At 41.5% G+C, this 18,116-nt stretch overlaps 1 protein-coding gene across 1 annotated transcript in view; it reads right to left on the bottom strand.

The window, feature by feature from the left end:
• The window catches only part of cacna1ea (calcium channel, voltage-dependent, R type, alpha 1E subunit a), a gene marked incomplete at both ends in the record, with an annotated part of 286,740 nt that overhangs the window by 139,583 nt on the left and 129,041 nt on the right, over positions 1–18,116 (bottom strand). Inside the window, 2 exon segments of the mRNA XM_084308451.1 lie at positions 11,364–11,503; positions 12,191–12,295. Of these exon segments, the coding sequence (XP_084164577.1) occupies positions 11,364–11,503; positions 12,191–12,295 (245 nt within the window).

Below are 18,116 nucleotides of genomic sequence, written 5' to 3'. Positions count from 1 at the left end.
TCCCTTCACCACCGAGTTTACCTGCCTATTGAAGGAAAACTCGGGGTCAAAGAGCACGCCCAGGTTTTTAACAAAGGGCTTGACTAGGGGAGACAGGTTACCCAGGCTGCTGGCAATGACATTGGTTTGGTTTGGAGGGCCGAAAAGGAGGATTTCACATTTTGAGTGATTGAGTTGTAGAAAATTGTGTGCCATCCAGCATTTGATGTCGTCTAGGCAGGAATGAAGACTGTCAAGATTGTTTATATTGTTGGGTTTCATGGGGAGATAGACCTGAGTGTCGTCAGCATAAAAATGGAAAGAAAATGGAAGCCATGCACAGAGGTACATACCCCGGGCAGTGCAACTAAACATTCCTGCATCCCTAAGCAAGATATACAAGCCCCAGTAGCTACAGGTCTCTGTCAGGCCAAGAACTGCAAGCAAAGAGAGAAGAGGTCTTTACAGGGTCAAACATAATAGAAGAACAGGTACATTTTTACTTCAGTCAGTAAATGTGGGGAGTCATCAAAGCGAAGCAGGCTACTCTCTGTCCTTGCTCCACAATGATGGAATGAACTTTCCACCACAGTCAGGACAGCTGAATCCTTCCCAATTTTCCGCCGTTGACTAAAAACACACCTTCAATCAACATCTGCAATTATTTTAAATATTTTTTAACACTTTACCTGCCGGGAAACGCTTTACAGCGTCATTCCCGGCCATGCTCAAGTTGCCGAAGGACGCTTTACAGCGTCTTTAATATCAATATTTCAAAAATCTGTGATCGGATTCATATTTCCCCTCCGCTGGCCTGAGATCCACCAGGAGGACCCACTGAGCTCTCTGGCGGTTCAGGAGCGCCATCTGGTGGCCGATCGGCGCAATCGCCAAACAGGAAGTGCTGTGGAGGTTGTGCTGGTCGGCCATATTACTTCCGGGCACTCGGTTTGGCTCCGGCACTCTGGCTCGTCACAATATATAGCGATCCATTGCCAATAACTCGATAAACAACATGATTTGGACGTATATAGTATTATACAAGCTGGAAATGGTTCATCAGGATAAACATCCCATAATCGAAAACGGTCTACACCACGCTGATCGTCCAACGGCGCGAGGAAGATCCGGTAAGATTCAGCATTATTTTTGAACGTGTTGATGAACATATGATCCACACTAGATGAATGATATAACGCTGCCCACGGAATTATAAACGATCCCCCGCCCATCCGGTCATCATCAGATCATACGTAGATCATTCTAGAAGTACGTCCAATTGAAATTTTTTATATCGCCCCGATTGCCATAAAACTGTATTGCATCATCAATATAATGCATTTGGGGCTATATATCACGTTCTGGAGAAAGCTGCAGAAAGAGATGAAAACATACTTATACATTAGACCATACTTTAGTATGAATATGTGAATGAAAAAGTTTAACGTTGCTACACAATGAACAATACATATAGGACTTTGAATGGGCCCTAATAATGGCAATGTAGCAATAGAATTTAAAAAGTTATAGCCATGCAAAGAAGGGGTACTTCTCCATAGACAAATAGAGCTGGCAATCTATGGTATATCATGAATTTAACCCATGGCACCCAAAGTGTTTAATATATCTTATTTAAAAATTTTAAATAAAAAAAAAATTTAGATGGCTATAGGACCTCCATGGTGAAGCGTTTTTATGGTTTATCTTTTTTTATTGGAAGAATTAATGCAGATTTTGTGAGACATGATTAATCCAAACTAAACAAAATGTTAGCTACATTATGCAGCAATCTGACTCATGCTGCAAGTTTCACCCCCCCCCCCCCCCCATCTCCGTCTGCTCTGCTGTGAATCCAAGGACGAGGTCAAGATGGGAGTATGGCGCTCAGTGAGGGAGTATTCCTACCCAAACCCCCCCTCCCGCGTGTACGCCTGGCGATGTGCGCGAGCTGGAGGGGAGTAACCAAAGGCTGTCTCATCACCCATCTCCTAAGCCAAAAACCCTCCCCTATGACGGCAACTGTAGTCAAAATAATCCCCCCCTCCGGTACTAGCTGATGGCAACTGTAATCAGTCAAAACCGGAATCTCTTTCCGTCCTCCCTCCCACCCCACCAACCCCTCCCCTCGGGGTGCTTCAGAGACACACAGACTCAAGGCTAGAGTAACATGTTTCAACAAATGTACATGTTGATATTAATTAAAGGTTGTGCCATTATTGCTATGCAAATGTAATAATTGTGAATGATTTTCTGTAATGAGTTGTATGTGTTTGTTTCTTAAAGCATCCTAGACTTCCAAGGACAACAATGGAAATAAGTCATTGGCTTTTCGTTCCTCTCCTTGACAAAAGCAAATATGTGATGTAATGATCTGTATATGTTTTGTTGTCTAAAATAAATACCATACCATACCATACACAGAAAAAACTACGCAAAAAGAAATTAAGTCAAATGAAAAGAAATAAGAAAAAATATAAATAAAAAACAGTAATAATAATATATAATATAAGTAATACTCTCCATTTTAGTAGCATAATTTCCAGATAGTAAAAAAAATTCAATGGAAAATTTATTTAACACCCTCAGCTAGACCACCACAATGCCATCTCCCCAGCCATACGTAGACTAGCAGTGTCAGAAAGGTAGGTGGGGGAAGGAGGGGGGTCATGGGGTCCAACGTTTGGAAGGAGAAGGGACTTAGGTCATATGGGTTTTGAAATGAAGTAGGAAGGGCTGCCATGTTTTGTGGAAAGTATCTGTGTGGCCTTGTGTTGTGAATCTGATTTTCTCTATATGTATGAGAGACATAACATCCCTCATCCAGTGCAAATGTGAAGGGGGAGTGGCTGCCTTCCAGTTCAATAGGATGAGGCGTCTGGCATTGAGTGAGGCAAAGGCCATAGCATTGGATTGCCCAATACATATCGCAGCGTTCTCCGGTGTCAGACCAAATAATGCAATGAGAGGGCATGGGTCAACATTCACAGCAAAGATATCTGAATAAGATTAAAAAATGGAAGTCCAGGGCGCTCCAGTAACACACCACATAGCGCGCTGAGTCGCGAAGTGGTCGCCCCGGGTTCGATTCCCAGACCCGGTGGCCATATGCTGCATGTCTTCCCCTCTTCTCCTCCTGTGTCACCCTCTCTCCTCTGTCGGTCCTGCGTTGCCAAAAGGTCCTGCGTTGACCAAAAAAAGCTGAAAATGCTATAAATAAAATCTTTAAAAGAAATTACAAATAAATGGAAGTCCAGAAAGGGGCCAGTGCTGGACAATGCCAAAACATATGGATAAGCGAGCCAGGGGCTTGGTGGCACCGGTCGCATGTGGGATCCATGCCAGAATTTATCTTCGCAAGTCTAGTCTTTGACTTTGACAAATATAGACAGTGGAGGAGCTTGAACTGTATCAGTGAATGGCGGGCACATATTGAAGAAGAGTGTATTCGGGTAAGAGCATTTTCCCATTCTTTGTCTGTAACTTGATGATTTAGATCGGACTCCCAATTCTGTCTTATAGCCAATACTGAAGAAGGTAGGGATAGGGATATGATGTTATATAGTTTAGATATTGAGCCTTCGGTTGCAACCTTCACCTCCAAGATGTGGTCGATCACCGTTTTTGGAGGTACTGTATATGGGGGAACTGAGCAAATTTGTTCTTAACGAAATCACGTATCTGCAAATATCTGAAGAAAATAGTTTTTGGTAAGTTAAATTTTAGGGACAATTGTGTGAAAGACATAAATGAACTGTCTTGGTACAAATCATAGATGCTCAGAATGCCATTCTTAGACCAGTTGCTGAAGGCTTCATCCACCATAGAGGGAGGAAAGACGACGTTTTTGTGGACAGGTGAGGACGGTGACATGGCGTGGAGACCAAAGTGTTTTCTGAACTGGGACCAGATCCGGAGGGAGTGTTGTACTAAGGGGTTGTTGGTGTACTGGGAGGTTGTGACTGGGAGTGGAGAGCAAACTAAGGACTGCAAGGATGTTCTAGCACAGGATGCCCTTTCCATGTCCACCCATGCCGGCACCCACTGACAAAGTCCGTAATGGGAATGACTCCAATAAAGAATGCTGTGAATATTTGCAGCCCAATAGTAGGCCAGGAAATTGGGTAGTGCAAAGCCTCTCTGCGATTTAGGCTTCTGGAAAGCCGTTTTATTTATTCGGACTGGACGTTTATTCCAGATAAAATCTGATATTGCCCTGTCGAGGGCTTTGAAAAATGACTTTGGAAATTTTTTAATATATCTTTTTAGAAAATGAACCTTCTTACTGTCTTTTACTAATATGTACTTTGCTACTATGCCTATACTACTGACTACTATGTATTATACTACTTGTCTATACTACTACCTACTACCTACTATCTATGTCTATACTACTATGCACTCATAGTTCATCAGTTCGACACTGTTTGATGAACAATACCATTTCCCATTAGCTGCCAGTCCTGTTGACTTGTTGTTCACGATTTGTAAGTCCCTAGTCAGCTAAATGGCTAAAAGTAAATGTAAATGAAGACATGCATGTCAAGAATGTCCCAGGCACACGTAACTAGGATATTTTAAGGGCAAAATTCAACAAAGTCATTTTTTTTTTAACATAACATAAAATTAGACATACAAGCATTAACAGTAAACATCCAATGAAATCACCATTTAAATAAATGTAGTATATGAGATATACACCTAATACTTGCTATCTAATACCCTACATACATAATGCTCTCGCTCGCTCACCCCCCCCGGACCCCCACTTGGATAATCCATCCATTATCATTCGTTCCTAACCAGGCACTACAATTCATATGCTAGCTTTTATTCTCTCCACCACTTCTAACCAGATTGCAATTTTGGCTTCACTGACACCCAAAATTCTTGCTGTAGATATTTCTAGATAGATCACATCGAGATATGTAAGAACCCATACCTTCCGACACATTTTTTTCCGGTTGAAACCATTGTGATGCTATCAGCTTTTTAGCCGCTGTGAGACCAGATAAAACTAATCTCTTTAGCTGTATAGGGGCTGCATACTGAAAAACATCATTCAACAGCAATACAGAGGGGTGTACAGGTATGTTCAGAGATAAGAATTTTGATAATTGCTGGGCCACTTCTTTCCAGAATATCTTAACTGGTGGGCAATCCCAATACATGTGCATAAATGTACCCTCATCCCCATTTGTACATAAGGAACATCTGGAGTCTTGTTTAAGTCCCATTCTGTTCAATCTTATAGGAGTCAGGTATGTCCTATGAATATAATTAAGATTAATTTGTTGATGGTCCGGGTTACGTGACGCAATTCAATCGTTTGCCCAGACTTCTTGCCAATCAAAATTTATTTCCAAGTCTGGTATATCCCTCCTCCAGACTGAGTCTAGGCGGAGGATTCCATACGAGGACGTTAGTAAGTGATGATAAAAATCAGATACGAAACCTCTCGATGTCTCTCTTTCATAGAAGAATTTGTGATATCTGTGGTGCTCAATTGATATCCTTAATGGGACTCCATGAGCCTTCAAACAAACCAATAACTGTGCGTAAAAATAATATGTGGAACTGGTGAGATTCAATTTTTTATGTATGTCTTTATAGCTACAAAAACCCCGTTTGTTGAAAACATCTCCTAATGTGTGTATGCCCTGCTTTTCCCATTTAGGGTACAAAGTCATCCTTTTCTAATATTCTTCTTTTCAATAAAAATCATTAATCACTGTTTAGATTTGTCACATATGACAAACCTTTTTTAATTGTAGTGCTGTGTGATAGAAACAGAGACAAGACTACAATCAAGACATGCTGTGTGGTTTGACCAGAAGGCAGGGAGGGTGCAGCCTGCCACACTGACCCAGACAAACCAGCTGCCTGCTGAAGAAGCTGTGCTATCCTGTGGTCTACAAGGTCAGCAACAACACACCACACTCTCTCGGGTATTCACATCCACTGGATGAAAGCAGCACAAAGAAATGTCAATCAGGATTCCCAAATCAACCACAAAAGTGATGGGGAGGGAAACCACAGCAACGTGCAGAAAGGTCTTTAACACAGCTATAAAATACTCCTCTTTCACAGCGTTGTAGGCTTATGCAAAGCTTATGGTCAAAGCTACATGCAGACCACTTGCACAGCAACACCTTTCAACAATCCCTGTTTCCTGAAAAAGAGTGCACCTTGAAAGACATTGCTATGGATTTACAGGAAGGTGTCAGATGGTCATCTTCTGGCGCAAACAGGTTGCTGCTCCTCTCCTTTCCTCTCCCTTCACCATTCCCTTCTCCCCCACACATCTCCCCCTTAGCTCCCTCCTCTCATCCCTTCCTCCTCCTCGCCTCCTACCTCTCTCCCTAGCAGAGGGTTCAGCACTACGGCTGTGTACTTCTAATAAATAATGGAACGGCCAGAATCATGGAGAATTCTCTACCCTGTCTACCACCCTTTATTTGAGCACCCACTGAGTAATGATTAATATTTAATCTGTGTGTGTGTGTGTGTGTTTGTACGACCATACAAGTCTCTCTCTCTCTGTGTGTGTGTGTGTGTGTGTGTGTGTGTGTGTGTGTGTGTGTGTGTGTGTGTGTGTGTGTGTGTGTGTGTGTGTGTGTGTGTGTGTGTGTGCGTGCGTGCGCGCGTGCGTGCGTGTGTATGTGTGTGTGTGTGTGTGTGAGTGTGTGTGAAGGTTAATCGACCGCTTTAGAACTATAACTATTCTCCTCCATCTCTTGCACAGAACCTCACTTTACCTCTCCTGAGAAGACAACTGCAATTTTTTTTAACCTTAAACAAAACACCTTCGTGCTGTACAATAGATTAACTAGAATGTTCCCTTCACTGGGACCTTAACTGGGACCCTACAAGCCAGCACAACCTGGAAGCATCTCCCAACACCCTTAGGTCAGCTGGTTAGCAGCTGGGGGTGACTTGTAATTGGTAGTGATTTGTTTGAAACTGCTTTTGCGTTGCTGGGGGCCTCGCATTTCTCCACTCAAACCGCCTTGCGTCTTTGGCCTTGAACAAACCGCTCTTAAAGAGCACCTACGGGAAGCTGCAATTCGAAATTGGCCACCGTAAATGTCCAACCCCCCCCACCCCCACCCCCTCCTAATAGACAGTCTCCTCCCCACCGTATGTATATATTCTCCCCCCAATGTATGTATATTTCTCTCCCACCCACCCACCCCCTCCAAATGTACAGTCTCCTCCCCACCGTATGTATTCTCTCCCCAACGTATGTATATTTCTCTCCCACCCACCCACCCCCTCCTAATGTACAGTCCCCTCCCCATCATATGTATATACTCTGTCATGATCTATGGGTAACAGTACTGTATATTTGAATATCGTATATGTCACAAATGTAACAGTACTAAATACCTGTATGTCATGTATGTCCCTATGCCATAAATGTCATGTATGTTGTGTATGTCATAAATGTCACTATGAATTGAAAATGGGGGACCCTGATGTAAACAAGACAAATGTCTTTCTCTGGTCTGCATCCCCTTAACAATTGTGTCTATTGAGCCGTACTGTATTGTACCCATTCTGCAATCTGTTAAATAAAGTTTTCATTCATTCATTCATTCATTCATTCATTCATTCATTCATTCATTCATTCATTCATTCATTCATTCATTCATTCAACACCTCAAGTTGAAAAGAAATTAAAAAGTTGAGCCTTTAACTATAACATTTACATTTACATTTAGTCATTTAGCTGACGCCTTTATCCAAAGCGACTTACAAGTTCTGTACGACAAGTCATCAGGAAGGGTACAACTCTATCAGCTGAGTAACAATGTTCATCAAAGTGTTGCGTGCTACAGTGTAGGTTAGTGTATTAGGACAAGTGCATGACAGTAAGGTTAGTTAGGGTTAGATATATATTTTTCTTCTTCTTTTTTTACAGAAAAAATAAACGGAAGTATACTCAGCAGAGCATACTATGGGTATTGCACTACCACCCCTGCAGGATTTATACAATAGGAGGTGCAAATCCAGAGCCTGCAGATTAATGAAGGACCCTCACCACCCCAACAATAGCCTGTTCAAGCTGCTGCAATGCGTATTCCGCATACATGCAGCAAGAACAGAGAGATTAACACGGGGACCCCACTTCAACTTCAACTTCAAACTTCAAATAACTTTATTTTCCTTTCGGAACTTCATTTGTGCAGTGGTTAAAAGACAAACATACAGTCACAATACATAGACACTCACCACTAGAAAAAACACAAGCTTCGTTAAAACTACAGTAAAAAAGACCACTATATAAAAAAACACACCAACTACATTAAAACTACAGTACTTAAAGCATCATATATTAAAATCCATGTGGAGCAGTTCTATATAAATAATAAATAATAGTAGTACAGGTGATATGTGTCCATCAGGTGGAAGGGGGAGTCTATTTTAAGTAGTCCAAAGTCCTTGGGGGGGGGGGGGGGGGGGGACACACGACAGTCCGGCCTCCACCAGACCTGGTGTTCAGCAGTCTGATGGAGGTTGGCACGAAGCTACCTTTTGTTCAATGTTGAAGCTCTGTATCGACGGCCTGAGGGCATTAGTTTGTAATGGGTGTGAAGGGTGTGTGTGTTGTCCTCAACTATTTGGGAGGCCTTTTTAACTGTCCGTTTCTTGTGGATGCTGCTGAGTGGCTCCTGGTCCTTCCCAATGATCTTGTCGCTGATCTTAACGACCCTGTCGAGAGGTTTCCGGTTGATGGCACGCATCACTCCAAACCATGATGTGATGTTAAAGGACATTATTGATTCCACAAAGGAGTTGTAGAAAGCCTGCAGGATTGATGGTCGGTGCATACACGAGCGGGTTTCGTGCGAGAACAACGCGCGTGGCCATCCACACCGAGTCCGACTTCAGAGCGGGCGAAAGCGCACGGAGGAAGGCACATTTACATTGGAACAGCTGTAAATGCCTAGTCTACAGTATATGCGAAGTCAGTCCCCGTTTGAAGATTTTTTTAAGATTTCCAGTTCCAGTGTTCTATTGTCCATTTTGCATGTATAACCACTAACCAGTTATTATCTAATTAATTTGAATGTTAGAATTTATTTTAGAACTAATACTGAACTAGACTGTACTCCTGAAAAAGTATAGTATGGTTTATTTGTATTGGGAAAGATACAGACACATTAGCTGGTTGAACAACATCTATATGTGTGGTAATAATGCAGATATTGAGTGTATTTCTGTGAAAATGCATGTGGCGCATGCCTCTGAATCCAACCAAAGCGCAAAAATTCGCTTCCCGCACACGGCCGGTGTGAACAGCGACACCTGTTAACATGGGAGCGAAAGTGAAGCGCTGATCGCCCGCCCGCCTCACATGTTCGGTTGGTTTGGGCTGTCAGGCTCTTCCCCCAGGCCATCAGAACATTGAACACTGATCTCTCTACACACAAGCACACATGAACACACACACACACACACACACACACACACACACACACACACACACACACACACACACACACACACACACATTCTGCACTCTCTCACACACAAACACACCACAGGTCACTTTAAACACATAAGAAAATGTCACTTTAAAGGAAAGAAAACAGGTCACTTTAAAGAAAAACAAAAAAACATAACTGGATGTTTTTGTATAGTATAGTTAGGATAGCATAGTGACATAACTGTATGTCACTGTATAACTGTATATTGTATAGTAGTGTACATAGGACTCATTACCTTTTGTATTTTATCTTAGTACTTTTATCATGTCTATTTTATTTCTATTATATTTTATTATATTATTATTTGTATTTTTTGCACAATCGAAGCGGGCATGGCCACCTTCATTTCACTATATGCTATGGGACTATGGGTCTTGGACTTCCTGACAGGAAGACCCCAGGTGGTGAGAGCAGGCAACTGCACCACCTCATCCATCACCTCAACACAGGGGCCCCCCAGGGCAAGCTGTGTTCCGACTCTGAGCCCCCCCCCCCCCCCCTACTCGCTGTACACTAGGGCTGACCCCGATTGGTCAAATAGTCGACTAATCGATCGAAAGGAGCCGTAGTCGACTGCCAACCTCTTAGCCGAATGCAAAAAAATTATATTATTATTATTATTTTATATATCATTCTTTCCAAAAGCAAAGAGGCCTAGAAGCGTGGCTAACGCTAATAGCGACGGCGTGCATACCAGCGAGGCCTAAGAAAACACTGAAGGCACTGAAAGAGGATTTCACCCATCTAATGAACACACTAGAACAGACAAATATCAAGATGTATCCATCAGTGGACCAATTGCATGCTTTAGCAGAGGACAAGGAGCCTTCAGTCGACTCCTTCAGACATTAAGCACTCCCACAGCCCAAATGGAATAAAAAAAAAAAAATTCTACGGAGTTATAAAATAGAAAATGTCTATGGAGCAGCTTTAGACTTTATACCAAAAAGCTCCACCATTTCAATTAATTCACTGATTCATTTGATGAATTCAGCAACTGTTCCCATGGCCCTTTCTCCACTTTCAAGCGGATTATGGTTTGCTTACATCGACACAACTGTGTTAAATTTCATCCGACATTGTATTCAGTTTACATATAGGCCTCAACACCAAAGTATCATGTTGCAGTCATGTCTACACTTGTGTTCCAGGCCTTTACACCAGTTTGAATCTCATCAATAATGCTAAGATCCTGGTAAGCCTGTTCAACCCAGTGAGGTTTAGTGTAGTACACTAGACAAGACAACAAGTACCCTAGATATTCCATCATCGGCTGTTTATATGCTGTATTTCCAAACAGAATCACACACACACACACACACACACACACACACACACACACACACACACACACACACACACACACACACACACACACACACACACACACACACACACACACACACACACACACACACACACACACACACACACACACACACACACACACACACACACACACACACACACACACACACACACACATCAAACTGCCCATACACTGATTACGGTGATTAACATTTAATAATAAAAAAGGACCAGCAAACAGCAATTAACTTCCACACGAGCTGTGAATATAATGTGTCGGTCAAACCTGAGTGACAACCCGGTTGGGAAGGGTAAATCAAATCAAATGTGTAACTAACTTTAGAAGGGAGAGATAATCACCTGCGTGTTGCCATTGAAGAACACTATAATTACTTCACATCCATTATTTTGAAAACATTGCATAACACACAACAAGCAGGTACGACCCATGCTTACCCTGCCTGTCGATTAGCAGCCACAAACTGCACAACACGCACACACGCACACACACACACACACACACACACACACACACACACACACACACGCACACACACATGCACTCTCCAACAGTATTCTACTTACCCACTGAGGACCACTATGAAGTCCATGATGTTCCATCCATTCCTGAGGTAGGAGCCTTTATGGAACACAAACCCCAGCGCTATGATCTTTATCCCTGCCTCCAAACAGAACATGCCTATGAAGTAGGGCTCTGTCTTTTCCTGTTGGTACAAAGCAAAAAGAAAAGCCATTGAAGAATATCTTTGAGGAACAGATTTGAAGTGTGTTTGCCTCTGTGTGTGTGTGTGTGTGTGTGTGTGTGTGTGTGTGTGTGTGTGTGTGTGTGTGTGTGTGTGTGTGTGTGTGTGTGTGTGTGTGTGTGTGTGTGTGTGTGTGTGTGTGTGTGTGTGTGTGTGTGTGTGTGTGTGTGTGTGTGTGTGCGTGTGCGTGCATGCGTACGTGCGTGCGTGCGATTGAATGTTTGAATCTTATTGTTGTTGTTGTTTTTGATGACACCAGCCACAAGGAGGTGCTAATCTTTGAAGTAGGCTGTGCCTTTGACCTGTACACATGGACCAGGCTTTCCAGGACAAGTATATAAAATACCAACCATTGCACGATGTGATAACCAGCTTTGGGTGTACAGCAGATTTAGTATACTCATATTCTGAAGTATATATATATAAATGCACCATGAGTGGTCTGAGAATTGCTGCAATGTCAAAGAGAAAAGCCAAACTGCCAAATATTGCTCTGTCTCAGCTATTACTGGCTGCTTAGCCGTGTGGAGAAGGAGGTGCTATGTGTACCCTTAAGTGTTCAGTGCTGCTTGGCCCCGATATATTGTATTCCCTGTTTATGTAATATAATTTGTGGAACCAAATAAAGTATTCAAATGTGTATCTCACCAGACTCCGAGACATGGGGGTCTTGTCGTCCGCAGGTAGATGTTGTTCCATAGCCAAGACGACACAGTTGGCGATGATGGTGACCAGGATCATGTACTCAAATGGAGTGGAACACAACTGTTAAGGAGCTTTGTCACATATTAAGTTTGTGATGACTGTCATATAACATTTACTGACCTACTACCTCACAATAAATTGTGTTAATTTAGTTGCTTCAGAGTATGTAAAGAAAAGCATAAAGTATATGCATGTCATAAATACGCAGTCTCCCGATTAGAAGATACAATAACTTTCAAAAAGTCAAAATGTAAGTAGGTAGGAATATTATTATTTACATAGGATACCAAATACCAAATAGGCCTACACATACATGTTTTGTATTCACCGGACATTTCCAGGCATCATCTAGCTAGATTAAATTCAATTAGATTAAATGTATTGTCAGAGAGAATACAACAAAATTACGTTGGCATCTAGCCAGAGTGCAAAGAAGTGCAATGCAGTATACAGTGTAACATGTCAATGGTATGGAGAATATGACAAGGCTAGTACATATGCTAAGCTAATACAGTATATGTACAGTATTATTATATACCAGTTTTAGTAGTAGTAGTAGTAGTAGTAGTAGTAGTAGTAGTTTGCACACACACACACACACACACACACACACACACACACACACACACACACACACACACACACACACACACACACACACACACACACACACACACACACACACACACACACACACACACACACACACACACACACACACACACACACACACACACACACACACACACACACACACACACACACACACACACACACACACACAGCTAATAAAGGAGAGTTTGTAGTAGTGGGATGAATGGGTGGGCCAGACACCTGATAAGACAAACAGGTTCACTATTACTACAAGCTTTACATCCTGCACTCGTGGCTCTCTGGGTTGAGGTAGGCCAGCAATATGCTATCTATCTAATGCTGTGCGTGGGCATTGCTCTGTGCAGAGGAGCCTGGAGTAGGAAGTAAGGGGCACTTAAGTCTGCAGAGCGGAGAGAGGGACGCTTGAGAAAACTAAAAGATGGGAAAAGAGAGAGAGAGAGGGACATTAAGTAAAGCACTGAAATAGAAAAATGAGTGATACTAAGAGAGGAGGATGTTAATAAAAGAGATAGATGAGATGGTGGGGGTGAGAAGGAGGTGGCGCAGATTGAGGCATATAACAGTTAGTAGAAAGAGAGCAAAACAGAGCAATATGAGACAGAAAGATGGATGTTGTGCTGCCAGCTGTACCTAGCAGAGTTACACTGCGAGAGGCTACTGTAAATACACACACCACCAAACACAATCTGACTCGGACATGCTACTAGGGGTTCTAACGCCACAGATTTGGTTCTAATACTGCTTGGCTCAATGGTTTCTAATACTGCGCCATAACTGTACTAACTGAGAGAGCTTCTGAGAAAGCTAGGCCACGACTTAAGCCTAATCAGTGAATGGAAGAAAAACTTAGCTTGATGTGTTTTTAAAACAAATTACTTCTAAAAAGTGTCCAAGACACTTCCATTCCATTCCCTTTAGGCTTAAAGATTGATAATGGACCTCATAATCGAACATGTTCGTAAGTATCTTTGTAACTATCTTCGTAAGAAGTTTGTATGAACACATTTACAAAAATCCTCCTCTGGATGCCTGAACGCGTGAAACGGTCTTCGTAAGTGGCCAAAATCATGGGTTTCATGAATGAAGAAAGTCACTCATTCTTAAACTGGAAGCGCGTTCTTGTGCACCTGAATTTGCATACAGAAATGGTTCATTCAAACAGACGGCAACACACGTGACGTCAAGTCTCACTCGCGTGAGACTTCCTCTCTAGATACTCTTCAATACCTGGCCAGGGTACTCCTGGGTCCTTAGGCCCCCCCTACGTTACACTATATGTCATGCACATGCATTTTATATGTTAATAAAATTGCATTTATCTATAGTCCTAATTCTGTCACTGTTTGATGTCACAAAGAATGGTGTATCCGAAAGCTGTCTACAACATTTGTAACAGGTGATGAAAAAGTAAACAAATAATTAACTATTAGACATTTGTTAATGATGAATAGGCTTCACTTCAGATTAGGGTACACAATAGCATCTGCAAATGATTTATAGATGTTTTATGAATGTCTTAACAAATCATTTGTTGAACATGAACAAATAAATGGAGATACAGTATAGTCGTTTTTTCATATCCATTTTTCAAAGCATCTACAAATGTGTTACTACACATTAAACAACATTATTTAATGATGAACAAATCAAGTACAAACAATGTTGATAATGAGTTATAAATAATGTAGAACTAATTTGTAAATGTTATACAAATATAGTTATAAATGATTTAATAATAATTTGCGAATGTATATAAATGATTTGTTCATGATTAGTTCATTATCTACAAATACCTTATAAAGGTATTATAACTGAGTGTTATTATACAGGTTTACCCTTGATTCTATTCTTGAAGCATGTTGGCGTGGTTAACCTAGAACAATGAAAGTAGTAGTCTGTACTGGGTTCATTGACACCTCCCATAAGTCTATATGATAAAAGGTTCATGATATATGAATATGTCTTTAAATGGACAATGATGGAAATTAATTAAAATAAAATACTTGTTGTTGACCAATGTGAAAAATGCTGAACTGCTGTCAGCCTATGTAGCAAGTTTCATCTACCACAGCCTTTTAGTTGGTGAGCTATGCTGTCTTGCAAGTAGGCATCTCACGAGTCATACACAACTTGCCTAGTTGCCATGCAACCAGTAGCCTAGCAAGCTTTCAACAAGCTGTGCATTCATAACTTGACAGCTTAGCCCATGGGGTGCAGTTTTACCATATACCTTATATAACATATGCATTTACACCTTAACAACTCATCACAGGCTGCCAGAAACGTTTATTATTGTACTAATGTCAGGCTATATTTGCTGAAACTCCACATAGATTATTTTTAACTCAAGATCTGTGATAAATATGTGTCTGAGAATGTTCTACAACATGTGTGTAGTATAACCAGATTAGGATACGTCCACTGTCTCTAGGCAAAAAGAAGATGTTTTGCCATAAATGAAGACTATGATAGTGCCTGAAAGTCGGAGTACCCGTACCCGGAACCTTATATGTGAAAGATTTAACATTTTAATTTCTAAAGTACCTTGTGAGGTGTCAAACTAGGGGTTTTCATGATTCTGAATAGATTGCAATCATTTACTTTGCACTAAAAGCACTCTTTGGTGGAAAAACGGCCACGGCCACCTTTCCCGCTCATCGCGATCCTTGTTTCCGTGAAAATAAATATGGCTGGTGAAGGATGTCGAGGTTTTTTCAATGTATATATTGGGGGAGATGACAGCATCTAAAGGTGCCAGGTCAGAGAGGTAGATGTGGTGGTGGAGGCGGTCAGAGAGAGTCAGTGTGGTAGCAGCGAGCAGGGTGTGTGCATGCCATCAGCACATAACTGATACGGACTGCGAGCAGGCAGAATGGTCAGAGAGAGAGTTTGACATCAATGAAACTGACTTTTAATGTGGGTGAAGGGTGAACAGCAGTTGCCATGACAGCGCGTCACATGGCAACAAGAAGAGGGGCGGGGCCTGTCATTGATATGCCGAGATGATAATGATGATGATGAATATTATAAATGTGAGTTTCCTTCCGGGTGTAAGTTAGATCTAGACACGAAGCTGACGCGAGCGGACGTGGATCAGAGACTTTCATCCCTCTCTCACCCTCGCCGGTGGGGGAGGGGAGATGACACATCATCATTATCTTCGGCTAACGGGAGAAGGGTTTTGGCTAACGACGAGGCCTCAGCCACCATTGGACTAAACAGCAGAAGAGACGATAGAATAATGAATTTAGTGTTCCATCAAAGACTTTTCAAGGACAATACGAAATGGGTAACATCTGAGGCTTTTGTTTATGTAATAAACAACGATTCCAAGAAAGGTACTACGCTGTCCAGTGTCGAATTCTTAGGTTTACGGATTGCATTAAAGGGGGATGACAAAGATTGTACAGCCAGTATGAGACGTCGAAGAAATAAACACAAAGCAGAAACTAAATGAACCAACGATGAAGAGAGGTGATAAGTGGCTGATTGATCCAAATCTAACACTGGTGTGAGATATTCCATTACATCGGGTCATCAAATTGTGGAATAATCACGTATAAATTGTCAAATAATCCCGCCGGGTCGTTACCCAAATTGACTCGTATATCTGACTATTTTCAATATCCAAATTGTCAAGGTTATCAATAATATCCAATAATGAAAGGTAGAAGACATCTTTCAACTGTTTTATTCAAAGTGAATCAAGCTATTACAGACAGGAGACATTTCAAGGAATTGAACATTGCAACGGGCAGAATCCATTTCTACATTCTGCCAGGAGCAGAAAGTAACAAGTGACTTATATCTCGTCCATAAGCCAATCAAAATGCTTCTTCAGAAATAGGATCAGAAGACTAAAGATTAAAAGCCACCCCAATTTAGAAAACAGTAATCCAATGGCTGGTATTGATAATATAATACTAACTACTGCAAGTAGCTAACCGGAGCTAACACAGAACCGGACGGTCAGTAAAGCAAATATAATGACTTCCTTTCTGGGGGGTTTCAAAATAAAAGAGCGACGTCTATAGCAGCGGGAAAACGTTTATTTTGTACATTATCTAACGTTAACACGAACCTAAACTAACGTTACAACTAACCTAAAGTTAGTTTAGGTTCGTGTTAACGTTAGATAATGTACAAAATAAACGTTTTCCGCTGCTATAAACGTTGCACTTTTATTTTGAAAACCCCAGAAAGGAAGTCATTATATTTGCTTTACTGACCGTCCGGTTCTGTGTTAGCTCCGGTTAGCTACGTGCAGTAGTTAGTATTATATTATCAATACCAGCCATTGGATTACTGTTTTATAAATTGGGGAGGCTTTTAATCGTCAAGGTAAGAGGATTTTAAGTCATGGTATCCATAAACTTCAATCGGTTCGGATCCTTTGAATTAATGAGAATGTCCACAAACACGGCTTCACGTAGAAATCACTGGCTGCGCGCAGAGACGAGTGCTTAGGCAAAAAAAAATCCGAGTATATTTGCTTAGAAAACGTAATTGTCTAATTAAATAATTTTTTATTTCTCCACGTGGTAAATACACAGGTCACAACATGTTTACATGAACGTTTTGGAGTTGTATTTGGAGTGTATTTGGTGACTGTATACACTGTAAGGGAACGTCAGGCTATTGTCCTCCCCACTTCCAGTGATGAAGCTAAGCTACGCTAACGGAGCGACTGTTCCCAAAGCTAAATGCACGCACAGAGACAAAAAAGGTATGTATCTTCTTGTCTAACTCTAGGGAAGATGTTAAATAAGCTAATTTCCCAAAATGTTGGAGTTTTCCTTTAAGATACCAGACTTTCAGACTAGTGGTTTAGAATTATGGCTTACTGTAGTTCAACAGTTTAGAAAAGCTGAGGACACAGTCTCCTGACAACAGGTGGCTGTTGTGAGGAATGTGATGGTATTTCCTGTCTGCACACATAGACCCAATCGTTTTAACACAGTAGATAAGTACATTGTAGATGCTTGTTTAAGTAATTTCCAATAGATGGAATTATAGACGGATAGACAGACAGACAGACAGACAGACAGACAGACAGACAGACAGACAGACAGACAGACAGACAGACAGACAGACAGACAGACAGACAGACAGACAGACAGACAGACAGACAGACAGACAGACAGACAGACAGACAGACAGACAGACAGACAGACAGACAGACAGACAGACAGACAGACAGACAGACAGACAGACAGACAGACAGACAGACAGACAGACAGACAGACAGACAGAT

This window comes from Notolepis coatsorum, assembly GCF_963971535.1.
Source record: "Notolepis coatsorum genome assembly, chromosome: 2".
Classification (NCBI taxonomy): domain Eukaryota; kingdom Metazoa; phylum Chordata; class Actinopteri; order Aulopiformes; family Paralepididae; genus Notolepis; species Notolepis coatsorum.
Note: the sequence above shows the minus strand (reverse complement) of the source record. Positions and strands in the feature narration are given on the sequence as shown.